This window comes from Rattus norvegicus, chromosome 2, assembly GCF_036323735.1.
Source record: "Rattus norvegicus strain BN/NHsdMcwi chromosome 2, GRCr8, whole genome shotgun sequence".
NCBI lineage: Eukaryota > Metazoa > Chordata > Mammalia > Rodentia > Muridae > Rattus > Rattus norvegicus.
The window spans coordinates 86,490,824-86,517,806 of NC_086020.1; the positions used below are offsets into that span (position 1 = coordinate 86,490,824).

The 26,983-nt window shown below is 40.0% G+C and overlaps 1 protein-coding gene across 1 annotated transcript; it reads left to right on the forward strand.

Moving 5' to 3' along the window:
* Znf431l13 (zinc finger protein 431 like 13) lies at window positions 1–26,767 on the forward strand. Its single transcript, XM_039103577.2, has 4 exons — window positions 1–169; window positions 22,767–22,893; window positions 23,085–23,145; window positions 24,176–26,767. The coding sequence occupies exons 1-4, from the start codon at window positions 167–169 to the stop codon at window positions 25,668–25,670; spliced, it is 1,686 nt and encodes a 561-aa protein (XP_038959505.1). The 5' UTR covers window positions 1–166; the 3' UTR covers window positions 25,671–26,767.
* The last annotated feature ends 216 nt before the right edge of the window (window positions 26,768–26,983 follow it).

Below are 26,983 nucleotides of genomic sequence, written 5' to 3' on the forward strand. Positions count from 1 at the left end.
TCACTCAGTCCTACCAGCCAATCAGGACTTCCAGATGGACCGCCAGTCAGAAAGGGAGGCAGGCTCTTCCGGGTGACTTGCTTCCTGCTTGGTTGGAAAGCTGAGTAGTTTATGGCTTTCTGTGGTACTACCGAGAGCTGTGGTGCATTCACGTTGAGCTGGTGAAATGGTGAGCAAAGGGCCGCGGTCTTGGGAGGAGTGGGTTGCTGAGCCTCGGGAGCATTTTGTGTTGTAGGCCCTCCTCGGTGCAGAGGGGAGCTAGTGGCTCCTTGGGAGTTCTTTTGTGGCATTTGCAATTCCTTAGCCTGTGTATTGGCCACTATGTAACATCACTTTGGGTGGTGTACTTGTACAGAGCGTTTGGAACAAGGGCTATTTGTAGAAGAATCATCATTGTGGCCAGCTTCACCATGCTTTTTGTGCTTCAGAGGATGGCTGGTGGCTAAACTTAGAAAATCCTTGTTTCTCTACCATCTGTAGAATTTCTCCATTTTGGAGTAAGATCCTTTGGACTTAATGTGCTGGTGGTAATAAATGGAATCTCATGTCTTGGGTTGCACATGAGGAAGGTGTAATGTAAAAGAGTAGAATTGATGTAAAGGATTTGCCTATGGTTAGGAGATACTAAGTCACACGAAGTAGAATTTAGCTAATCGAGGACTACATCTACAATAGCCTCAAAATTCATAGTATGTTAACCTGATAGGATACACATATTTGTTCATTAGTATTGTCTAGAACTTTGGCTTCATACCATAAGAAATGAGACGACTCTACCAAGTCCCATAATGAATGTCCGGTGTCTCAGAAGCTGCTCAAAGGGATATTAATGGGTATACAACTAACATTAAGGCCTAATGGGCCAGAAAGTTCCAATTTTGTCTTGAGAAGATCATAGTTCTGTCAGATGGGTAATAAGAACGCAGGAGACAGGTACAAAAGGGGAAAAATATGTTTGGGTTGAGGGCTTGCCTGATCAAGCAAGAGCTTGCCCTGAAGTCCTCACATAAATACAAGGAACATAGCATAGCTCCTTCTCAACCCAAGAAAGTGCTTGGAAGAGCCAGTAACAGCCTGGAGCTACGCCTTGGGAGTGTTCTTTATGACTCTGAAGTATAGAAAATAAATGAATCTTCTTCTCCAAAACCAAGGATATGTTTGAGAAAGTTGGTTATGGTCTGAGGCCTGAGCATTTGGAGAGGAGTTTGTTCTGATCCTGAGAACACAGCACTTCCCAGCACACAGGACTCTCTCTAGTTATCAGTTCCAAGATAACTGTGGCCTTGGCAAATATTGTTGTTGATATACCTTGTGATCCCCTTTTGCAGCATTGTTTGTTTAACCTCCTTTTGTGTTTGTATCATTATATTATGGTTTCTGCTGTTTTAATAGAAGTCCCCCATTTCTTTCCACTGTTCCCCAGGAAGTAATATACAAGATGGTAGTCTTCTTAAGAATCTTGCTTGACTTAGATATAGGTAGTGTAAAACTTCCTGATCCCAGCTTTTCTTTCTTTCCTTCTGAGTTCTCATCCCCTGGCACTGAACCCTGTCACTGAAAACTGATTTGCTGTTCCAGAACACTGGTATACTAAATAAATCCTGTGGAAATATCTTTGCTGTATCCATCTTTTGTAGTCTGAGTTTTCTTTTAGCACTACCGAGAACTGGATGCATGCTCTTCTTCAAGAATTTTTTTCTTGATTAATGTCTTAAGTTCATTAAGTTCTTTTTCTATAAGAAGGCATATCAATTCTAGAACAGGTGTACCTCCAACCTTATAAAAATATTTCTGAGGTTATCTCTCTTAATGTTGCTTCAGGGGACCTTGATCTTAGTCTGTAGCTCTACTGGACAATCACATTTTTGTCTACTTGATTAAAATTTAAATTGCTAAATTCTTTTTTTTTTTTAGCTTTAAGATTTTTTTATTTGCTATATTTCTTTATTTACATTTTTTTTTATTAACTTGAGTATTTCTTATATACATTTTGAGTGTTATTCCCTTTCCGGTTTCCGGGCAAACATCCCCCTCCCCCCTCCCCTTCCTTATGGGTGTTCCCCTCCCAACCCTCCCCCCATTGCCGCCCTCCCCCCCATAGTCTAGTTCACTGGGGGTTCAGTCTTAGCAGGACCCAGGGCTTCCCCTTCCACTGGTGCTCTTACTAGGATATTCATTGCTACCTATGGGGTCAGAGTCCAGGGTCAGTCCATGTATAGTCTTTAGGTAGTGGCTTAGTCCCTGGAAGCTCTGGTTGCTTGACATTGTTGTACATATAGGGTCTCGAGCCCCTTCAAGCTCTTCCAGTTCTTTCTCTGATTCCTTCAACGGGGGACCTATTCTCAGTTCAGTGGTTTGCTGCTGGCATTCGCCTCTGTATTTGCTGTATTCTGGCTGTGTCTCTAAGGAGCGATCTACATCCGGCTCCTGTCAGTCTGCACTTCTTTGCTTCATCCATCTTGTCTAATTGGGTGGCTGTATATGTATGGGCCACATGTGGGGCAGGCTCTGAATGGGTGTTCCTTCAGTCTCTGTTTTAATCTTTGCCTCTCCCTTCCCTGTCAAGGGTATTCTTTTTCCTCATTTAAAGAAGGAGTGAAGCATTCACATTTTGATCATCCGTCTTGAGTTTCGTTTGTTCTAGGGATCTAGGGTAATTCAAGCATTTGGGCTAATAGCCACTTATCAATGAGTGCATACCATGTATGTCTTTCTGTGATTGGGTTAGCTCACTCAGGATGATATTTTCCAGTTCCAACCATTTGCCTACGAATTTCATAAACTCGTTGTTTTTGATAGCTGAGTAATATTCCATTGTGTAGATGTACCACATTTTCTGTATCCATTCCTCTGTTGAAGGGCATCTGGGTTCTTTCCATTTTCTGGCTATTATAAATAAGGCTGCGATGAACATAGTGGAGCACGTGTCTCTTTTATATGTTGAGGCATCTTTTGGGTATATGCCCAAGAGAGGTATAGCTGGATCCTCAGGCAGTTCAATGTCCAATTTTCTGAGGAACCTCCAGACTGATTTCCAGAATGGTTGTACCAGTATGCAATCCCACCAACAATGGAAGAGTGTTCCTCTTTCTCCACATCCTCGCCAGCATCTGCTGTCACCTGAGTTTTTGATCTTAGCCATTCTCACTGGTGTGAGGTGAAATCTCAGGGTTGTTTTGATTTGCATTTCCCTTATGACTAAAGATGTTGAACATTTCTTTAGGTGTTTCTCAGCCATTCGGCATTCCTCAGCTGTGAATTCTTTGTTTAGCTCTGAACCCCATTTTTTAATAGGGTTATTTGTTTCCCTGCGGTCTAACTTCTTGAGTTCTTTGTATATTTTGGATATAAGGCCTCTATCTGTTGTAGGATTGGTAAAGATCTTTTCCCAATCTGTTGGTTGCCGTTTTGTCCTAACCACAGTGTCCTTTGCCTTACAGAAGCTTTGCAGTTTTATGAGATCCCATTTGTCGATTCTTGATCTTAGAGCGTAAGCCATTGGTGTTTTGTTCAGGAAATTTTTTCCAGTGCCCATGTGTTCCAGATGCTTCCCTAGTTTTTCTTCTATTAGTTTGAGTGTGTCTGGTTTGATGTGGAGGTCCTTGATCCACTTGGACTTAAGCTTTGTACAGGGTGATAAGCATGGATCGATCTGCATTCTTCTACATGTTGACCTCCAGTTGAACCAGCACCATTTGCTGAAAATGCTATCTTTTTTCCATTGGATGGTTTTGGCTCCTTTGTCAAAAATCAAGTGACCATAGGTGTGTGGGTTCATTTCTGGGTCTTCAATTCTATTCCATTGGTCTATCTGTCTGTCTCTGTACCAATACCATGCAGTTTTTATCACTATTGCTCTGTAATACTGCTTGAGTTCAGGGATAGTGATTCCCCCTGAAGTCCTTTTATTGTTGAGGATAGCTTTAGCTATCCTGGGTTTTTTGTTATTCCAGATGAATTTGCAATTTGTTCTGTCTAACTCTTTGAAGAATTGGATTGGTATTTTGATGGGGATTGCATTGAATCTGTAGATTGCTTTTGGTAAAATGGCCATTTTTACTATATTAATCCTGCCAATCCATGAGCATGGGAGATCTTTCCATCTTCTGAGGTCTTCTTCAATTTCTTTCCTCAGTGTCTTGAAGTTCTTATTGTACAGATCTTTTACTTGCTTGGTTAAAGTCGCACTGAGGTACTTTATATTATTTGGGTCTATTATGAAGGGTGTCGTTTCCCTAATTTCTTTCTCGGCTTGTTTCTCTTTTGTATAGAGGAAGGCAACTGATTTATTTGAGTTAATTTTATACCCAGCCACTTTGCTGAAGTTGTTTATCAGCTTTAGCAGTTCTCTGGTGGAACTTTCGGGATCATTTAAATATACTATCATATCATCTGCAAATAGTGATATTTTGACCTCTTCTTTTCCGATCTGTATCCCCTTGATCTCCTTTTGTTGTCTGATTGCTCTGGCTAGAACTTCAAGAACTATGTTGAATAAGTAGGGGGAGAGTGGGCAGCCTTGTCTAGTCCCTGATTTTAGTGGGATTGCTTCAAGTTTCTCTCCATTTAGTTTAATGTTAGCAACTGGTTTTCTGTATATGGCTTTTACTATGTTTAGGTATGGGCCTTGAATTCCTATTCTTTCCAGGACTTTTATCATGAAGGGGTGTTGAATTTTGTCAAATGCTTTCTCAGCATCTAGTGAAATGATCATGTGGTTCTGTTCTTTCAGTTTGTCTATATCATGGATCACGTTGATGGTTTTCCGTATAGTAAACCATCCCTGCATGCCTGGGATGAAGCCTACTTGATCATGGTGGATGATTGTTTTGATGTGCTCTTGGATTCGGTTTGCCAGAATTTTATTGAGTATTTTTGCGTCGATATTCATAAGGGAAATTGGTCTGAAGTTCTCTTTCTTTGTTGGGTCTTTGTGTGGTTTAGGTATAAGAGTAATTGTGGCTTCATAGAAGGAATTCGGGAGTGATCCATGTGTTTCAATTTTGTGGAATAGTTTGGATAATATTGGTATGAGGTCTTCTATGAAGGTTTGATAGAATTCTGCACTAAACCCGTCTGGACCTGGGCTCTTCTTGGTTGGGAGACCTTTAATGACTGCTTCTATTTCCTTAGGAGTTATGGGGTTGTTTAACTGGTTTATCTGTTCCTGATTTAACTTCGATACCTGGTATCTGTCTAGGAAATTGTCCATTTCCTGAAGATTTTCAAGTTTTGTTGAATATAGGTTTTTATAGTAAGATCTGATGATTTTTTGAATTTCCTCTGAATCTGTAGTTATGTCTCCCTTTTCGTTTCTGATTTTGTTAATTTGGACGCACTCTCTGTGTCCTCTCGTTAGTCTGGCTAAGGGTTTATCTATCTTGTTGATTTTCTCAAAGAACCAACTTTTGGTTCTGTTGATTCTTTCTATGGTCCTTTTTGTTTCTACTTGGTTGATTTCAGCTCTTAGTTTGATTATTTCCTGCCTTCTACTCCTCCTGGGTGTATTTGCTTCTTTTTGTTGTAGAGCTTTTAGGTGTGCTGTCAAGCTGCTGACATATGCTCTTTCCTGTTTCTTTCTGCAGGCACTCAGCGCTATGAGTTTTCCTCTTAGCACAGCTTTCATTGTGTCCCATAAGTTTGGGTATGTTGTACCTTCATTTTCATTAAATTCTAAAAAGTTTTTAATTTCTTTCTTTATTTCTTCCTTGACCAGGTTATCATTGAGTAGAGCATTGTTCAATTTCCACGTATATGTGGGCATTCTTCCCTTATTGTTATTGAAGACCAGTTTTAGGCCGTGGTGGTCCGATAGCACGCATGGGATTATTTCTATCTTTCTGTACCTGTTGAGGCCCGTTTTTTGACCAATTATATGGTCAATTTTGGAGAAAATACCATGAGGAGCTGAGAAGAAGGTATATCCTTTTGCTTTAGGATAGAATGTTCTATAAATATCCGTTAAGTCCATTTGGCTCATGACTTCTCTTATTCTGTCGACATCACTGTTTAATTTCTGTTTCCATGATCTGTCCATTGATGAGAGTGGGGTGTTGAAATCTCCCACTATTATTGTGTGAGGTGCAATGTGTGTTTTGAGCTTTAGTAAGGTTTCTTTTACGTATTTAGGTGCCCTTGTATTTGGGGCATAGATATTTAGGATTGAGCGTTCATCTTGGTGGATTTTTCCTTTGATGAATGTGAAGTGTCCTTCCTTATCTTTTTTGATGACTTTCAGTTGAAAATTGATTTTATTTGATATTAGGATGGCTACTCCAGCTTGCTTCTTCTGACCATTTTCTTGGAAAGTTGTTTTCCAGCCTTTCACTGTGAGGTAGTGTTTGTCTTTGTCTCTGAGGTGTGTTTCCTGTAGGCAGCAGAATGCAGGGTCCTCGTTGCGTATCCAGTTTGTTAATCTATTTCTTTTTATTGGGGAGTTGAGGTCATTGATGTTGAGAGATATTAAGGAATAGTGATTATTGCTTCCCGTTATATTCATATTTGGATGTGAGGTTATGTTTGTGTGCTTTTCTTCTCTTTGTTTTGTTGCCAAGACGATTAGTTTCTTGCTTCTTCTAGGGTATAGCTTGCCTCCTTATGTTGGGCTTTACCATTTATTATCCTTTGTAGTGCTGGATTTGTAGAAAGATATTGTGTAAATTTGGTTTTGTCATGGATTATCTTGGTTTCTCCATCTATGTTAATTGAGAGTTTTGTAGGATACAGTAACCTGGGCTGGCATTTGTGTTCTCTTAGGGTCTGTATGACATCAGTCCAGGATCTTCTGGCCTTCATAGTTTCTGGCGAGAAGTCTGGTGTGATTCTGATAGGTCTGCCTTTATATGTTACTTGACCTTTTTCCCTTACTGCTTTTAATATTCTTTCTTTATTTTGTGCGTTTGGTGTTTTGACTATTATGTGACGGGAGGTGTTTCTTTTCTGGTCCAATCTATTTGGAGTTCTGTAGGCTTCTTGTATGCCTATGGGTATCTCTTTTTTTAGGTTCGGGAAGTTTTCTTCTATGATTTTGTTGAAGATATTTACTGGTCCTTTGAGCTGGGAGTCTTCACTCTCTTCTATACCTATTATCCTTAGGTTTGATCTTCTCATTGAGTCCTGGATTTCCTGTATGTTTTGGACCAGTAGCTTTTTCCGCTTTACATTATCTTTGACAGTTGAGTCAATGATTTCTATGGAATCTTCTGCTCCTGAGATTCTCTCTTCCATCTCTTGTATTCTATTGGTGAAGCTTGTATCTACATCTCCTTGTCCCTTCTTTTGGTTTTCTATATCCAGGGTTGTTTCCATGTGTTCTTTCTTGATTGCTTCTATTTCCATTTTTAATTCCTTCAACTGTTTGATTGTGTTTTCCTGGAATTCTTTCAGGGATTTTTTGCGATTCTTTCAGGGATGTTTGCGATTCCTCTCTGTAGGCTTCTACTTGTTTATTAATGTTTTCCTGTGTTTCCCTAAGGGAGTTCTTCACGTCTTTCTTGAAGTCCTCCAGCATCATGATCAAATATGATTTTGAAACTAGATCTTGCTTTTCTGGTGTGTTTGGATATTCCATGTTTGTTTTGTTGGGAGAATTGGGCTCCGATGATGCCAAGTAGTCTTGGTTTCTGTTGCTTGTGTTCCTGCGCTTGCCTCTCGCCATCAGATTATCTCTAGTGTTACTTTGTTCTGCTATTTCTGACAGTGGCTCGACTGTCCTATAAGCCTGTGTGTCAGGAGTGCTGTAGACCTGTTTTCCTCTCTTTCAGTCAGTTATGGGGACAGAGTGTTCTGCTTTCGGGCGTGTAGCTTTTCCTCTCTACAGGTCTTCAGCTGTTCCTGTGGGCCTGTGTCTTGAGTTCACCAGGCAGCTTTCTTGCAGCAGAAAAGTTGGTCTTACCTGTGGTCCCGGGGCTCAAGTTCGCTGGCGGGGTGCTGCCCACGGGCTCTTTGCGGCGGCAGCAACCAGGAAGACCAAATTGCTAAATTCTTAAAGGGCTATACCATCATAGAGTTTGAAAGTTACAAATTTGATTCAGGTAGTTAACTGCCAATTGCAGTTACAGGAAAAAGATTTCTTTGTGGTCATGGCCTGTGTTTGCAGACCAGAATAGTAGGAACAGTTTATTGGGTGCACTGCAGAGGGAAATAGGATAGGCTATAGCTAGATCACAGACTCAGGTTTAAGACAGTGAGCTGCAGGGGCCACCATTAAGAACATTGACACAAGGTGAGTGATTTGTAATTTCCTAACGTATTAATTCATGCCGTGTTAATGAAGACAGACCAGATTTATAGGATTAAGATTTGCAGAGGTTAGCTTGAGCCAATGAATATTGAATTTCCAATTATAGAAATCTTCTATGAAGTCATGTACAGTCCTGGTTGACAGAGTTAATTCACTTCAGAAGATTGAGACACAGGCTAACTCATTGACTGTACCTGTGTGTGTCAGGTTTCATACTATAGCAGCTATCACTGTGCAGAGGGGCTAGATCAATTGGTATCTTTTAATGACATTCTGTCTACTAAGGAAGCACCTCCACTTATTCCAAGACAGTATATCTAAGTGGCTTGTTTAAAATTATTTTTACCTTTTAAAAACATCACTTATTGCTATCATGTTTTAAACTTTCTCTTCTTAAAGTGCACCACTGCTCTAATCTCCCTTTGTTTCTAGTCTCCAATGTTTCTTGGTCATGAAAACTGTTATTTCATTTCCAGTTATTTCTGTATACATCAGTGCCTCTCGCAATAGAGGTGTGTCTCACATTATGCAATTGCAAATTGTCTTGAACACCTAACTTGTTTCTGCTTTCTAGTGCTGGGAAGACAGTGCTTGATCTCCCTTTTTGCTGAGGTTTGACATTTCAATGAGAAGCAAAAGGTACCAGTGAGTCAGTGTTCTTTGACCTCTGAGGCTTTTACTTGGGAACTACAAATGAAGAGGACATGTGTTAAGAACTGTGTTCAGAGACCAAATTTAAAATTGATGTATTCACAAGAAGGGTTCTCATATCTTGGAAGAGTAATAGCAAGTACTCTGGGAGACTAGAATAGTTTATACTAAAATACAAATTTTCCAGAAAGGATAAGACTAGGAAGGTCTGTGTTGTCTAAGTCATTTAATCCCTACTCATTCATTTGAGGAGTTGCTACTTGACCCTTGCTAATGAAAGATTCTGACATGGCCTACAAATCAGAAATACCAATGGAAGGTAGCTTTTGTGTTCCTTCCAGGATTTTCCTCTGGTGCTGCTGTAGAGAATTGCACAGGCAAATTCCATCTACACAATGGTGAGTCTGGGAGTTAATGTCTCCTGATCATGGGGAGCAGTCTAACTGGGCTCTCAGAGTTTCTGACTTGGGGATGGACTGTTAATCAGACTGGTTCTGTTGGTCCATGTACCAACCTGGGCAGTCGCCCTTGGCCTCTGAGCTTCCTTGATGCATTCCTTGGGGAGAGTAAAGCTCTACAGACCAGCTATGGTATGATGTGGTGCTTATACTGTCACTATATGGTGTGCATACACAGGTATTGTTTTTTATGTTTGGTGGGAAAATAATGGAACTGAAGGTCTGGTGTGTAGAAGTTCTGAACATTTCATTCTACTTCCTGGTTTATCCCATAAATTTTACTAAGTGGTAAGACCTGATAGGAAAATCATCATGAAGATCAATTTTCAGAAATAATTGGTTAGAATCTTAGGGCATGAGAGATAGAGTAGTCATTAAGAGCACTTGATGCTCGTCCAGAAGACCACTATTCAGTTTCCAAGAAACATATGTGACTCCAACTGCTTTTAATTCCACCTCCAGAAGATCTGATAATCTACTCTTACTTGATGTACATATACAAGTCTGTGAGCACTGGCACGTAACACATAAACACACAAATGCACACATAATAACAACACAGAGACATACACAGATATGTAAAAACAACATTTAAATGCTTGATGGTAATCTGTATCTTTAAGCCTAGAACTCTCTAGATCGAGTGGCAGGTGATTCGTTGAGTTCAAGACCATACTGGTCTAGAAAATGAGTTCCAGGACAGTCCAGGTTACATAGAGGCACCTTATTTTTGAAAAATAAATAAAGCAATAAAAATTAAAATAAAAATGTTTCTAATTTTCCATGATTCGGGGATATTTAATTCTAGGGAAAAAAGGAAGTTTCTGAGCTGTAGAGGTTTCTCAGGTGTGCATGGGGTTGAGTGTGTAGATAAGGCTGATGCCACATCTTGTAATATAGATTATGTAGCAGTAAACAGACATAAAATTATTCTTACATGCTGTTTTATGTTTGGAATTTAGTGGATTTGTGTTTACCTGTGACCCTAAGGGTATACAGGTGATATCAAACCTTTCTGATTCATTTCTAAGAACTCTAGAGCATGGGACTCTCTGGAAGAAATATCAATAGCTGGTAGATAAAAAAGACAGAAGGTTAGGAGTCAGTTTGAGTTAATTTTGTGAGAGTTATGAAGCCTGTCTATAATTTACTTTTTCTTTATTCCTATGAAAAGCATTCCTATTCCCCTCTCCTTTCAACCCCTCACCTCCTCTCTCCCCTATGTCAACTGCTCCTACATGTCACTTCAGAATAGGGCCAGCCTCCTAGTGATATCAACGGAACAGTGCATAACAGGGTGTCATAAAACTAGGCATAAACCTTTATATCAAGACTGGACAAGTTAACCCATTAGGGAGGAAAGGTTCCAGAGCAGGAAAAAGAGCCAAAGACACCAGTTAGGCACTGTTAGTATTTTCCCAAAACATCCAAGCCTATCATTCACAGCCTATATGCAGAGGGCTTAGTGCAAATCCATGCAGGATCCATGATTGTTACTTCCCTTCCGGTGCCCATAGGAGCTCTATTTCATTGCTTCAGTGGGCCTTGTTCTCATGGTGTCCTTGAACATCTGGCTCCAACAATCCTTCCTTGTCCAATTTCTTAGGATGCCTCAAGCTCCCCTAAATTTTGGGCGTGGTTATCTGCATGTGTTCCCAGGAGCAGTTGAAGGGAGCCTCTGTGATGAGTATTGGGCTATGCATTATATAAGAGTTTTTCCAGAATAACTTTTTTTTTTTGGGTCCATCCTACAATGGTTCAACCCTAGGTTTCTGAGTCATCCATTGTTTGCTTATTGGCCAAAATGACTATGTCAGGGATGGGATCCTTCTTTTGGCTTGGACTTAGTTTAGGCCACACCCACAAGCTCTAGGTCACCACTGCCCTGAATATCTTGCAGGGTAGACAGGGTCAAAAGTCTTTTGTCTGGGATGGTTTCCCAGTTTCACCACTGGAGACTAGACTGGTTACTCAAGATGATCTGTTCTGGCTCCAGATCCTGTGCATAAGCCTCCTATCCCCTCTGCCTTCCCTTATTCTATACTGGTGTTCCCCTCCCCATCCACTCAATCTTACCACCCCTACCTCCAACATTCCCTTACACTGGTGGTCCAACCTTGGCAGTACCAAGGGCTTCTCCTTCCATTGGTGCCCAACAAGGCCATCCTCTGCTACATATGTAGTTGGAGCCATGGGTGAGTCCATGTATAGTCTTTGGGTAGTGGTTTAGTCACTGGAAGCTCTGGTTGGTTGGCATTGTTGTTCTTATGGGATTGCAAGCCCCTTCAGCTCTTTCAATCCTTTCTCTAATTCCTCTAACGGGGGTCCAGTTCTCAGTTCAGTGGTTTGCTGCTAGCATTTGCCTCTGTATTTGACATGCTCTGGCTGTGTCTCTCAGGAGACAGCTATATCTGATTCCGGTCAGCCTGCACTTCTTAGATTCATCATTCTTATTTAATTTTGGTGGCTCTCTATATATGGGCCACATGTGGAGCAGGCTCTGAATGACTGTTCCTTCAGTTTCAACTCCAAACTTTGCCTCCATATCCCCTCCTATGAGTATTTTTGTTTTCCCTTTTAATGAGGAGTGAGGCATCCACATTTTGGTCATCCTTGTTCTTGAGATTCTTGTGGTCTGTGGATTGTATCTTGGGTAATTCTAGATTTTGGGCTAATATCCACTTGTCAGTGAGTGCATACCATGTGTGTTTTTCTGTGATCGGGTTAACCTCACTCAGGATGATATTTTCTAGTTCAATCCAATTGCTTATGAATTTCATGAAGTCTTTGTTTTTGACAGCTGAGTAGTACACCATTGTATAGATGTAGCACATTTTTTGTATCCATTTCCTCTATTCTATCTATGTCCTTTCTAGCTTCTCTGTATTATAAATAAGTCTGCTATGAAAATAGTGAAGCATATGTCTTTGTTGTATGTTGAAGCATCTTTTGGTTATATGCTCAGGAGAGGTATAGCTTGGTCCTCAGGTAGTTCAATGTCCAATTTTCCGAGGAACCTCCAGACTGATTTCCAGAGTGGTTTGTAATCCCACCAACAATGGAGGGGTGTCCTTCTTTCTCCACATCCTCACCAGCATCTGTTGTCACCTGAGTTTTTTTTAATCACAGCTGCGCCTGACTGCTCCTAGGTACCTGTGCCCAGAGGTAACAGATGGCACTAGGCTCTTTCCTGTTGTGTAGAGAGTATGAGCAGAGAGTAGTCTCCTCCGAGTTGAAAGGAGTATCTGCACTTTTGAGGGTCCAGCTCTCTCCTCCATGGGATTTAGGTGCAGGGAGCTGTGTGACTGGTTCAGTTCAGTTCTGGGCACAGACCAGAACCTGCAGGTTCCTGCCCCTGACTGCTTCTGTATTCTTCTATCCAGAGGCACTAATGCAATTTCATCTTGGGCCAGGGATGTGGGCAAAGGCGGGTAGACGTGGTGGTCAGTACTGCGCTCTCAAGATTGTCTGCACTTCTGGGTGTTTAGCTCTCTCCCCCACTGATACTTTTCTTTATTGTAAGAGAAAGAGGTACTTTCAGCTGTGAAAAATTTTTGTTTAACGTTGAAACATCAGCATGCTCTAACAAATCTGTTCAATTTTGATGGAGTAGCTCTCTTTGCACAACACATTTTCTATTATTGCCAATGGAGAAAGGTGGAGTGCACAGTAGAAATGCTAACAAGTGATTTCTTTCATCTTGTTCTTGACTATAACACTGGAGTTTTCACAAAAGGTATGGTGTTCTACTTGTTGGTATCTCTCTGTTTCTTCTTTCATCAGTGTTGTTACCTATGTTGTGATTTTATCAATTACACATCAATTTGTATTGTCCCTTCCCCCTCTGGAAAATCATAGGCCTTCACATATATTTGTATTTTGAAAATTTATTGTATTATCTAATGACATTCTTCAGTTTTTGCTTGGCCACATCCATGAAGAGTTTTAGTTTTTGATCTTTGCAGATCTCTTTTCATGTGTTGACATATCTGTGTTTTCCAGCTGTTTTCTTGTTGGGTGTTTGATACTTAAGTGATTGATATAGGTACCATATTGGTCTTGACTGTTTAAAACCTTTTAAAGTATATTATTCTCTCTTTGTCCTAGTTAGCTTTGGCTGTCATTATGGCATAACCTAGAGTCAGCTCAAGGAGAATCAATTGTGGGCATGCCCGCAGGAGAATGGCTTGTTTCTATGTCTTTGAGCCATGTTGCTGATTGATGATTGATATAGGATGGGTCTTCTACTTTGGGTAGCAGTATCCCTAAGCAAGTGTGCCTGGGGTGGATAAGACTATGTGACTAATAAACAATGAACAGTAAACAATGTTTCTGTTTAACTTAGGGTTTACTGCTGTGAATCAACACCATGACCAAGGCAACTCTTTTAATGTCAGCCTCTAATTGAGCCAGGACTAGAGGTTCAAATGTTCAGTCCATTATTGTCAAGGTGTAATCTGGTAGCATCCAGGCAGGCATGATGCAGGAGGAGACTAGTTCTACATTTTCATCTGAATGCAGCTAGAAGACTGGCTTCCAGACAGTTAAGACAAGGGTCTTAAAGCCCATGCCTACATTTACATACCTACTCCAACAAGACCACACCTTCTAATAGTGCCATTTCCTGGATCAAACACATGAACACCATCACAGTTTCCCTCTTTGTTTTTTTCTTAGATTTCTTCCATGAATTTGTATCCTAAGCTTCCACAGTGATGGATTGTGGTCTGACAGTGTCATTAACTTAGATGCTTTTAGGTAAAGATTTAATCACAATAGCAGAAGTATATTAAAACAGAAAAAGATATCATAAATGATTTTCCTGCTGGGAAGATCATATGGTCTTTGGAGGAGTGTAGAAGATATCAGAACTTTATATGGCAAAATCCATCAGGACCTGTATACAGAGCTTAATCAGTTAATCTGTAAGGCCAAGAAATTGCTGAGCATTGTGCATTCAGGGGAGGGTGAGCTTACAAGATTTCAATGGGAAATTGACCCTATGAAATATTCAGCTAGAGGTCTTTTGTGTGATTTTTTTTTTCCGTCTTTATTATCTTATTTACATTTCAATTGTTATTCCCTTTCCCGGTTTCCAGCCAACATCCCCCTAAGCCTCCCCCTCCCCTGCTGTATGGGTGTTCCCCTCCCCATCCTCCCCCCATTACCGCCCACATGGTATTGGTACAGAGACAGACAGATAGACCAGTGGAATAGAATTGAAGACCAAGAAATGAACCTACACACCTATGGTCACTTGATTTTTGACAAAGGAGCCAAAACCATCCAATGGAAAAATGAGAGCATTTTCAGCAAATGGTGCTGGTTCAACTGGAGGTCAGCATGTAGAAGAATGCAGCTTTAGGCCATAAAATCCCTTGGGTCTTGGGTAGAATGTTTAGAAATTATTTCACCAAGACATGCTTCTTCCCTTCAGCACCTTCTGGTACACTTTCATTGCTGAAACCTATTTTTCCTGATTTCTTATACTTCTATGTTCATCTTTATTTCTTTTTTTTTTCATTTTATTTTTTTTATTAACTTGAGTATTTCTTATATACATTTCGAGTGTTATTCCCTTTCCCGGTATCCGGGCAAACATCCCCCTCCCCCCTCCCCTTCCGTATGGGTGTTCCCCTCCCAACCCTCCCCCCATTGCCGCCCTCCCCCCCATAGTCTAGTTCACTGGGGGTTCAGTCTTAGCAGGACCCAGGGCTTCCCCTTCCACTGGTGCTCTTACTAGGATATTCATTGCTACCTATGGGGTCAGAGTCCAGGGTCAGTCCATGTATAGTCTTTAGGTAGTGGCTTAGTCCCTGGAAGCTCTGGTTGCTTGACATTGTTGTACATATGGGGTCTCGAGCCCCTTCAAGCTCTTCCAGTTCTTTCTCTGATTCCTTCAACGGGGAACCTATTCTCAGTTCAGTGGTTTGCTGCTGGCATTCGCCTCTGTATTTGCTGTATTCTGGCTGTGTCTCTCAGGAGCGATCTACATCCGGCTCCTGTCAGTCTGCACTTCTTTGCTTCATCCATCTTGTCTAATTGGGTGGCTGTATATGTATGGGCCACATGTGGGGCAGGCTCTGAATGGGTGTTCCTTCAGTCTCTGTTTTAATCTTTGCCTCTCCCTTCCCTGTCAAGGGTATTCTTTTTCCTCATTTAAAGAAGGAGTGAAGCATTCACATTTTGATCATCCGTCTTGAGTTTCGTTTGTTCTAGGGATCTAGGGTAATTCAAGCATTTGGGCTAATAGCCACTTATCAATGAGTGCATACCATGTATGTCTTTCTGTGATTGGGTTAGCTCACTCAGGATGATATTTTCCAGTTCCAACCATTTGCCTACGAATTTCATAAACTCGTTGTTTTTGATAGCTGAGTAATATTCCATTGTGTAGATGTACCACATTTTCTGTATCCATTCCTCTGTTGAAGGGCATCTGGGTTCTTTCCATTTTCTGGCTATTATAAATAAGGCTGCGATGAACATAGTGGAGCACGTGTCTCTTTTATATGTTGAGGCATCTTTTGGGTATATGCCCAAGAGAGGTATAGCTGGATCCTCAGGCAGTTCAATGTCCAGTTTTCTGAGGAACCTCCAGACTGATTTCCAGAATGGTTGTACCAGTCTGCAATCCCACCAACAATGGAGGAGTGTTCCTCTTTCTCCACATCCTCGCCAGCATCTGCTGTCACCTGAGTTTTTGATCTTAGCCATTCTCACTGGTGTGAGGTGAAATCTCAGGGTTGTTTTGATTTGCATTTCCCTTATGACTAAAGATGTTGAACATTTCTTTAGGTGTTTCTCAGCCATTCGGCATTCCTCAGCTGTGAATTCTTTGTTTAGCTCTGAACCCCATTTTTTAATAGGGTTATTTGTTTCCCTGCGGTCTAACTTCTTGAGTTCTTTGTATATTTTGGATATAAGGCCTCTATCTGTTGTAGGATTGGTAAAGATCTTTTCCCAATCTGTTGGTTGCCGTTTTGTCCTAACCACAGTGTCCTTTGCCTTACAGAAGCTTTGCAGTTTTATGAGATCCCATTTGTCGATTCTTGATCTTAGAGCATAAGCCATTGGTGTTTTGTTCAGGAAATTTCTTCCAGTGCCCATGTGTTCCAGATGCTTCCCTAGTTTTTCTTCTATTAGTTTGAGTGTGTCTGGTTTGATGTGGAGGTCCTTGATCCACTTGGACTTAAGCTTTGTACAGGGTGATAAGCATGGATCGATCTGCATTCTTCTACATGTTGCCCTCCAGTTGAACCAGCACCATTTGCTGAAAATGCTATCTTTTTTCCATTGGATGGTTTTGGCTCCTTTGTCAAAAATCAAGTGACCATAGGTGTGTGGGTTCATTTCTGGGTCTTCAATTCTATTCCATTGGTCTATCTGTCTGTCTCTGTACCAATACCATGCAGTTTTTATCACTATTGCTCTGTAATACTGCTTGAGTTCAGGGATAGTGATTCCCCCTGAAGTCCTTTTATTGTTGAGGATAGCTTTAGCTATCCTGGGTTTTTTGTTATTCCAGATGAATTTGCAAATTGTTCTGTCTAACTCTTTGAAGAATTGGATTGGTATTTTGATGGGGATTGCATTGAATCTGTAGATTGCTTTTGGTAAAATGGCCATTTTTACTATATTAATCCTGCCAATCCATGAGCATGGGAGATCTTTCCATCTTCTGAGGTCTTCTTCAATTTCTTTCCTCAGTGTCTTGAAGTTCTTATTGTACAGATCTTTTACTTGCTTGGTTAAAGTCACACTGAGGTACTTTATATTATTTGGGTCTATTATGAAGGGTGTCGTTTCCCTAATTTCTTTCTCGGCTTGTTTCTCTTTTGTATAGAGGAAGGCAACTGATTTATTTGAGTTAATTTTATACCCAGCCACTTTGCTGAAGTTGTTTATCAGCTTTAGTAGTTCTCTGGTGGAACTTTTGGGATCATTTAAATATACTATCATATCATCTGCAAATAGTGATATTTTGACCTCTTCTTTTCCGATCTGTATCCCCTTGATCTCCTTTTGTTGTCTGATTGCTCTGGCTAGAACTTCAAGAACTATATTGAATAAGTAGGGAGAGAGTGGGCAGCCTTGTCTAGTCCCTGATTTTAGTGGGATTGCTTCAAGTTTCTCTCCATTTAGTTTAATGTTAGCAACTGGTTTGCTGTATATGGCTTTTACTATGTTTAGGTATGGGCCTTGAATTCCTATTCTTTCCAGGACTTTTATCATGAAGGGGTGTTGAATTTTGTCAAATGCTTTCTCAGCATCTAATGAAATGATCATGTGGTTCTGTTCTTTCAGTTTGTTTATATAATGGATCACGTTGATGGTTTTCCGTATAGTAAACTATCCCTGCATGCCTGGGATGAAGCCTACTTGATCATGGTGGATGATTGTTTTGATGTGCTCTTGAATTCGGTTTGCCAGAATTTTGTTGAGTATTTTTGCGTCGATATTCATAAGGGAAATTGGTCTGAAGTTCTCTTTCTTTGTTGGGTCTTTGTGTGGTTTAGAATAAGAGTAATTGTGGCTTCGTAGAAGGTATTCAGTAGTGCTCCATCTGTTTCAATTTTGTGGAATAGTTTGGATAATATTGGTATGAGGTCTTCTATGAAGGTTTGATAGAATTCTGCACTAAACCCGTCTGGACCTGGGCTCTTCTTGGTTGGGAGACCTTTAATGACTGCTTCTATTTCCTTAGGAGTTATGGGGTTGTTTAACTGGTTTATCTGTTCCTGATTTAACTTCGATACCTGGTATCTGTCTAGGAAATTGTCCATTTCCTGAAGATTTTCAAGTTTTGTTGAATATAGGTTTTTATAGTAAGATCTGATGATTTTTTGAATTTCCTCTGAATCTGTAGTTATGTCTCCCTTTTCGTTTCTGATTTTGTTAATTTGGACGCACTCTCTGTGTCCTCTCGTTAGTCTGGCTAAGGGTTTATCTATCTTGTTGATTTTCTCAAAGAACCAACTTTTGGTTCTGTTGATTCTTTCTATGGTCCTTTTTGTTTCTACTTGGTTGATTTCAGCTCTTAGTTTGATTATTTCCTGCCTTCTACTCCTCCTGGGTGTATTTGCTTCTTTTTGTTGTAGAGCTTTTAGGTGTGCTGTCAAGCTGCTGACATATGCTCTTTCCTGTTTCTTTCTGCAGGCACTCAGCGCTATGAGTTTTCCTCTTAGCACAGCTTTCATTGTGTCCCATAAGTTTGGGTATGTTGTACCTTCATTTTCATTAAATTCTAAAAAGTTTTTAATTTCTTTCTTTATTTCTTCCTTGACCAGGTTATCATTGAGTAGAGCATTGTTCAATTTCCACGTATATGTGGGCATTCTTCCCTTATTGTTATTGAAGACCAGTTTTAGGCCGTGGTGGTCCGATAGCACGCATGGGATTATTTCTATCTTTCTGTACCTGTTGAGGCCCGTTTTTTGACCAATTATATGGTCAATTTTGGAGAAAATACCATGAGGAGCTGAGAAGAAGGTATATCCTTTTGCTTTAGGATAGAATGTTCTATAAATATCCGTTAAGTCCATTTGGCTCATGACTTCTCTTATTCTGTCGACATCACTGTTTAATTTCTGTTTCCATGATCTGTCCATTGATGAGAGTGGGGTGTTGAAATCTCCCACTATTATTGTGTGAGGTGCAATGTGTGTTTTGAGCTTTAGTAAGGTTTCTTTTATGTATGTAGGTGCCCTTGTATTTGGGGCATAGATATTTAGGATTGAGAGTTCATCTTGGTGGATTTTTCCTTTGATGAATATGAAGTGTCCTTCCTTATCTTTTTTGATGACTTTTAGTTGAAAATTGATTTTATTTGATATTAGAATGGCTACTCCAGCTTGCTTCTTCTTACCATTTATTTGCTTGGAAAGTTGTTTTCCAGCCTTTCCCTGTGAGGTAGTGTCTGTCTTTGTCTCTGAGGTGTGTTTCCTGTAGCAGCAGAATGCAGGGTCCTCGTTGCGTATCCAGTTTGTTAATCTATTTCTTTTTATTGGGGAGTTGAGGCCATTGATGTTGAGAGATATTAAGGAAGAGTGACTATTGCTTCCCGTTATATTCATATTTGGATGTGAGGTTATGTTTGTGTGCTTTCACTCTCTTTGTTTTGTTGCCAAGATGATTAGTTTCTTGCTTCTTCTAGGGTATAGCTTGCCTCCTTATGTTGGGCTTTACCCTTTATTATCCTTTGTAGTGCTGGATTTGTAGAAAGATATTGTGTAAATTTGGTTTTGTCATGGAATATCTTGGTTTCTCCATCTATGTTAATTGAGAGTTTTGCAGGATACAGTAACCTGGGCTGGCATTTGTGTTCTCTTAGGGTCTGTATGACATCAGTCCAGGATCTTCTGGCCTTCATAGTTTCTGGCGAGAAGTCTGGTGTGATTCTGATAGGTCTGCCTTTATATGTTACTTGACCTTTTTCCCTTACTGCTTTTAATATTCTTTCTTTATTTTGTGCGTTTGGTGTTTTGACAATTATGTGACGGGAGGTGTTTCTTTTCTGGTCCAATCCATTTGGAGTTCTGTAGGCTTCTTGTATGTCTATGGGTATCTCTTTTTTTAGGTTAGGGAAGTTTTCTTCTATGATTTTGTTGAAGATATTTACTGGTCCTTTGAGCTGAGAGTCTTCACTCTCTTCTATACCTATTATCCTTAGGTTTGATCTTCTCATTGAGTCCTGGATTCCTGTATGCTTTGGACCAGTAGCTTTTTCCGCTTTACATTATCTTTGACAGTTGAGTCAATGATTTCTATGGAATCTTCTGCTCCTGAGATTCTCTCTTCCATCTCTTGTATTCTGTTGGTGAAGCTTGTATCTACATCTCCTTGTGTCTTCTTTTGGTTTTCTATATCCAGGGTTGTTTCCATGTGTTCTTTCTTGATTGCTTCTATTTACATTTTTAATTCCTTCAACTGTTTGATTGTGTTTTCCTGGAATTCTTTCAGGGATTTTTGCGATTCTTTCAGGGATGTTTGCGATTCCTCTCTGTAGGCTTCTACTTGTTTATTAATGTTTTCCTGTGTTTCCCTAAGGGAGTTCTTCACGTCTTTCTTGAAGTCCTCCAGCATCATGATCAAATATGATTTTGAAACTAGATCTTGCTTTTCTGGTGTGTTTGGATATTCCATGTTTGTTTTGGTGGGAGAATTGGGCTCTGATGATGCCATGTAGTCTTGGTTTCTGTTGCTTGGGTTCCTGCGCTTGCCTCTCGCCATCAGATTATCTCTAGTGTTACTTTGTTCTGCTATTTCTGACAGTGGCTAGACTGTCCTATAAGCCTGTGTGTCAGGAGTGCTGTAGACCTGTTTTCCTCTCTTTCAGTCAGTTATGGCGACAGAGTGTTCTGCTTTCGGGCGTGTAGTTTTTCCTCTCTACAGGTCTTCAGCTGTTCCTGTGGGCCTGTGTCTTGAGTTCACCAGGCAGCTTTCTTGCAGCAGAAAAGTTGGTCTTACCTGTGGTCCCGAGGCTCAAGTTCGCTCGTGGGGTGCTGCCCACGGGCTCTCTGCAGGCGCAGCAACCAGGAAGATATGCGCCGCCCCTTCCGGGAGCTTCAGTGCACCAGGGTTCCAGATGGCCTTTGTTGTTTTCCTCTGGCGTCCGAGATGTGTGTGCAGAGAGCAGTCTCTTCTGGTTTCCCAGGCTTGTCTGCCTCTCTGAAGGTTTAGCTCTCCCTCCCACGGGATTTGGGTGCAGATAACTGTTTATCTGGTCTGTTTCCCTCAGGTTCCCGCGGTGTCTCAGGCAGGGGTCCTGCTGCTCCTGGGCCCTCCCCCACGGGAGCCCAGAGGCCTTATACAGTTTCCTCTTGGGCCAGGGATGTGGGCAGGGGTGGGCAGTGTTGGTGGTCTCTTCCGCTCTGCAGCCTCAGGAGTGCCCACTTGACCAGGCGGTTGGGTCTCTCTCTCACGGGGTCTGTAAATACACAGAGATCTTAACATCAGCCTCCACCGTCTTGCCACGGCTTCTCTCTCCCTCCTGTCTCTTCCTGTTCTAGTCTCTTCCTGTTCCAGTAGCTTTTACCATTTTACATTATCTGTGACAGTTGTGTCAATGATTTCTATGGAATCTTCTGCTCCTGAGATTCTCTCTTCTATCTCTTGCATTGTGTTGGTGATGCTTGTATCTACGTCTACTTGTCTCTTCCTTTGGTTTTCTAGATCCAGGGTTGTCTCCCTTTTTGCTTTCTTTATTGTTTTTTTTCCATTTTAAATTCCTTCACCTGTTTGATTGTGTTTTTTTGTAATTCTTTCAGGGATTTTTTTTTTTTTTTGATTCTTCTCTATAGGCTTCTACTTGTTTATTTATGTTCTCCTGCGTTTCTCTAAGGGAGTTCTTTATGTCTTTCTTTAAGTCCTCCATCATCATGATCAAATGTGATTTAAAATCTAGATCTTGCTTTTCTGGTATGTTTGGATATTCAGTGTTTGCTTTGGTGGGAGAATTGTGCTCCCATGATGCCATGTAGTCTTGGTTTCTGTTGCTTGGGTTCCTGCGCTTGCCTCTCTCCATAAAGTTGTCTCTGGTGTTATCTTGTTCTGCTATTTCTAACAGTGGTTAGCCCGTCGTATAAGCCTGTGTGTCAGGAGTGCTGTAGACCTGTTTTCCTTTTTTATTTCAGCCTGTTATGGGAACAGAGTATTCTTTTTCAGGCCTGTAGTTTTTTCTGTCTACTGGTCCTCAGCTGTTCCTGTGGGCGTGTGTCCTGAGTCCACCAGGCAGGTCACTTGGAGCAGAAGAGTTGGTCTTATTTCTGGTCTCATGCCTGAAGTTACTCCTTGGGGACTGCATTTCAGCTCTCCATTTGGGCAGCAACCAGAAGGGCCTGCCCAGCCTTTGCTCAGGTCCCAGTGCACTGGGGGCCCAGATGGCGCTCGTTGTTTTCCTCTATAGTCAGAAATGTAGGCAGAGTGTAGTCTCCTCTGCATTCCCAGGCATATCTGCCCTTCTGAAGGTTTAGTGCTCCCTCCCATGGGATTTGGGTGCCGGCAGCTGTTTGACTGGTCCCTTCAGGTCCAGGCGGTGTCTGGACTGCAGGGTTGAGTGCCCCTATTGTTCTGTTCCCAGAGGCCCTATACAGTTTCCTCTTGGGCCAGGGATGTGGGCAAGGGTGGGCAGTAATGGTGGTCTCTCCTACCCTGCAATCTCAGGAGTGCCCACCTGTCTGGGAGGTGAGTTCTTCCTCCCACGGGATTTGGGAGCAGGGAGCTGTGGGTCTGGATCAGTGAGGTTCAGGCTCCCCCTCTGTATTATACTTTCTTTTTTTTTTTTTTTTTTGGTTCATTTTTTCGGAGCTGGGGACCGAACCCAGGGCCTTGCGCTTCCTAGGTAAGCGCTCTACCACTGAGCTAAATCCCCAGCCCCTATACTTTCTGTTGTACACATTTATCGTATATTTTAGGATGCTGTGAACTATGATGATGTTCAAATAAATTTCACTGGGGAAGAATGGGCCTTGCTGGATCTTTCTGAGAAGAGGCTGTACAAAGATGTGATGCTGGAGACCTACAGGAACCTCACTGCTATAGGTAAGACTGTGATTTTTTTTTCAGTTTCTTAAAATATGAGTAAAAGTTTTTTTCTGGGTTAGTGATGTTCTTCTGTAATTTCAATTGTGAAAATGTTACATATTTAAGGTATGTTCTAAGGTTCAATGAGGATAATAACAGTTGTAGAATTTCAAATAATATGTCCTATATTTTCCTGTATTATATTTTAGGATACAAATGGGGAGACTGCAATATGGAAGAACATTGTCAAAGTTCTAGAATATATGAAAGGTAAGTTTAATGAACAAGCAAATACAAATGTGTCTCTGAAGACATTTTCATGTGTCCTGGAAGTTTTAAGGAAAGGCAACAGCCTTAATAAGCACAGGTTTAAGTACACTGTTGATTCCTAATTTATCACAAAACCATCTAATTCAGTGTCAGCTGATCCATGTTTGAAAGGCATTTTCTAAAAATAAGACAAGGAAGCAATGTCTTAGAAGCTTTTAGTCATAGTCCCATGAGAGTTACTTTTAGGACTGCCAATCCGTTTAGTTTGATACCACTCAGGAATCACAGAAGGTGTTCACAAAAAGTAAGTCCCTAAACAACCTAATAAGATTTAGTGTATAGGGAAAATCTTGTTACTTATATACTTTTAGTGATTTACTAATATTTATTCAGATGTCAAGTTTATGAGAGTCAAGAAGGTAGTTGTGAAGGAAATTTAGTACCTATGCTACATCTGTAAGATGAGCAAAAATATTTAAAATGTAGGAATACAGTGTAGAAATGTTATTCTTGCTTTAATATATATTTCTTTTTTTCCCCAGAAAACTTAGATCTTTAGCAGTCCTTACTTTCAGGTCTAAAGTTTACAAGTAATGGAGCTTCTAATATCATAGGGAATACATTTACAAACTCACACTGCATGAAAACCCTGTGATTAGAAGGAGTGTAGAAATTTTTCTATTTGTCCTTGTTCACTTTTCCAATGTAGTATGACTCACATGATAGGAAAATGTTATGAAAGCAATGACTGTGTTAAATCTCTGAATTCTTCCATTTCTTTTCAAAGATGTGACAATAATCACATGCGAAAAGAATGGCATAAATGTGAACCGTGGACTAACAGCTTTAACCATCACAGATATAAACGAACTCACAAAAGAATATATAATGTCCTGTGAGTGTAAACAAAGGAATTAATCTGATTTCTTTCTAGAATTACGCTAAATGTTAAATGTAAATCAAACAGATGACAAATTCATCAGTGTAATCAAGGTGGTAAAATATTTACATCTGTCAATTAACTTCACAGGCATGAAAGAGATCATCTTCAAGATAAGAATTATGTATATACTCAGTGTGATAAAGCCTTTACACATCAAAATTATCAAAGACATGGAAGAATTGATATGGGAGAGAAACCATGTGAATATAATCACTGTGGTAAAGCCATTGCATATAAAAATTATCTGCTAACATGTAAAAGAACACACACTGGAAAGAAACCCTATGCATGTAATGAATGTGGCAAAGCCTTTGCACAGCAATGTCATCTCCAAGTACATAAAAGAACACATACTGGAGGGAAACACTATGAATGTAATGGATGTGGTAAAGCCTTTGCATGTCAGCAATATCTCCGATTACATAAAAGGACACATACAGGAGAGAAACTTTATGAGTGTAATGAATGTGGTAAATCCTTTTCAAGTCAGCAATATCTCCTAATACATAAAGAAACACATGCTAGAGAGGAAACCTATAAATGTAAATGTGGTAAAGCCTGTGCAAGTCATCAAAGTCTCCAGATACATAAAAGAACACATACTGGAGAGAAACCCTATGAATGTAATCAATGTGGTAAAACCTTTGCCCAAAAGTATCATCTCCAAGTACATAAAAGAATACATACGAGAGAGAAACCCTATCAATGTAATGAATGTGATAAAGCCTTTGCATCTCAGCAATATTTTCAAATACATAAAAGAATCCATACTGGAGAGAAATGTTATGAATGTAATGAATGTGATAAAGCCTTTGTAAGTCATCAAATACTTCAAATACATAAAAGAACACATACTGGAGAGAAACCCTATGAATGTACTGAATGTGGTAAAGCCTTTGCCCAAAAGTGTCATCTCCAAGTACATAAAAGAACACATACTGGAGAGAAACCCTATCAATGTAATGAATGTGATAAAGCCTTTGCATCTCAGCAATATTTTCAAATACATAAAAGAATCCATACTGGAGAGAAATGTTATGAATGTAATGAATGTGGTAAAGCCTTTGTAAGTCATCAAGTACTTCAAATACATAAAAGAACACATACTGGAGAGAAACCCTATGAATGTAATCAATGTGGTAAAGCCTTTGCCCAAAATCATCATCTCCAAGTACATAAAAGAACACATACGAGAGAGAAACCCTATCAATGTAATGAATGTGATAAAGCCTTTGCATCTCAGCAATATTTTCAAATACATAAAAGAATCCATACTGGAGAGAAATGTTATGAATGTAATGAATGTGATAAAGCCTTTGTAAGTCATCAAATACTTCAAATACATAAAAGAACACATACTGGAGAGAAACCCTATGAATGTACTGAATGTGGTAAAGCCTTTGCCCAAAAGGGTCATCTCCAAGTACATAAAAGAACACATACTGGAGAGAAACCCTATAACTGTAGTGAATGTGGTAAAACCTTTGCCCGAAAGTATCATCTCCAAGTACATAAAAGAACACATACTAGAGAGAAACCCTGTGAATGTAATGAATGTGATGAAGCCTTTTCAAGTCAGTAATATCTGCAAACACATAAAGGAACACACACTAAAGAGAAAATCTATGAATGTAAGGAATGTGGTAAAGCCTTTGCAAATCATCAAACTCTTCAAATATATAAAGGAACACATACTAGAGCGAAACCCTTTAAATATAAAGCCTTTGCAAGTCATCAGACTCTCAAAGGAAATATAGGAACAGATACTAAAGAGAAACCCTATGAATTTAATGAATGTGGTAAATCCTTTGCAGAACAGTTTCATCTCCAAGTACATAAAAACACATTCTGAAGAGAAACCCTATGAATGTAATGGCTGGGGTAAAGTCTTTGCATACCAAACACATCTTGAAAACATGAAAGAACAGATATTGGAGATAGGTAGGATAGTTTGCAAGAACCTCTTTCTGAGTTTTATGTTGGGTCCACATATTGAGTTTTAGAACATCCTAGACTATGTAGAGATATTTGTGCTAAGAAAACAAAGCAGTGAAACAAAAAACATATATACACTAAAACAAGAAGCATATATGAGATTCAGCCCATCAAGAAAATTGTGTTAACAATGAAATATGAAAGTATATAGAAAGTTCATTTACCCGTTTATAATTCCATAGAACCATTTGGTGACCCCATGATCATAGCAGGGATTCTTACCACTTTTAAAAGACAGAAGGGATAATGGAGCATAATCATCTCATATGTGACCTGGACTGTTTTCTCAGTTACACTACTTTTGATGGATATGCAAGTTTATTTCCTCACATCTACATCAAATGTTTCAGGTCTTCCATGATTCCAGATCCAAGAAATTTGGTGCATGCTTCTGGCTTCCTTAGGCTCCTGTGTAGGGAATGTCAGGGGGCAGGAAAGGGAGATGGTTGGGGAGGGAAACACACTTATAGAAGAAGGGGAGGGAGATAGGACATGGGCTTATATCTGGGAATCTGCGAAAGGAAATATCATTTGAAATGTAAATAAAAAATGTACAATGGAAGAAGGAAAATGTCAATAGAATAAAGCATCTTACATAAAAAAGACATATATGTGACTCCTTATTTTGAAAAATGTTTTCTCACATATACTTTTTTAAATTAAAATTAATTTAATTTAGTTATATATGGTTTATCAGTGTGTTTGTCAAATTATTTCTAGATACCAAAAGAGTCCAGACTAAGGGATACATTGTTGTGAGCTGGAAATCAAAGCAAGGCCATGTGGATATTTATATTATGTCCCAAAACACATAAAAGATCAATATCATCAGAATCTTGTTTAGACTTGTTGCTTAATGAAGGTTCTGAGCCTAAATCTCCATAGTGTGAGAGAGGAAAC

What these genes read in the sequence shown, in the direction of transcription:
- Znf431l13 (XM_039103577.2), top strand. An exon ending in CAGGAACCTCACTGCTATAG is followed by an intron (nt 22,894 to 23,084) that starts GTAAGACTGTGA and finishes ATTATATTTTAG; the next exon opens with GATACAAATGGGGAGACTGC. An exon ending in AGTTCTAGAATATATGAAAG is followed by an intron (nt 23,146 to 24,175) that starts GTAAGTTTAATG and finishes TTAACTTCACAG; the next exon opens with GCATGAAAGAGATCATCTTC.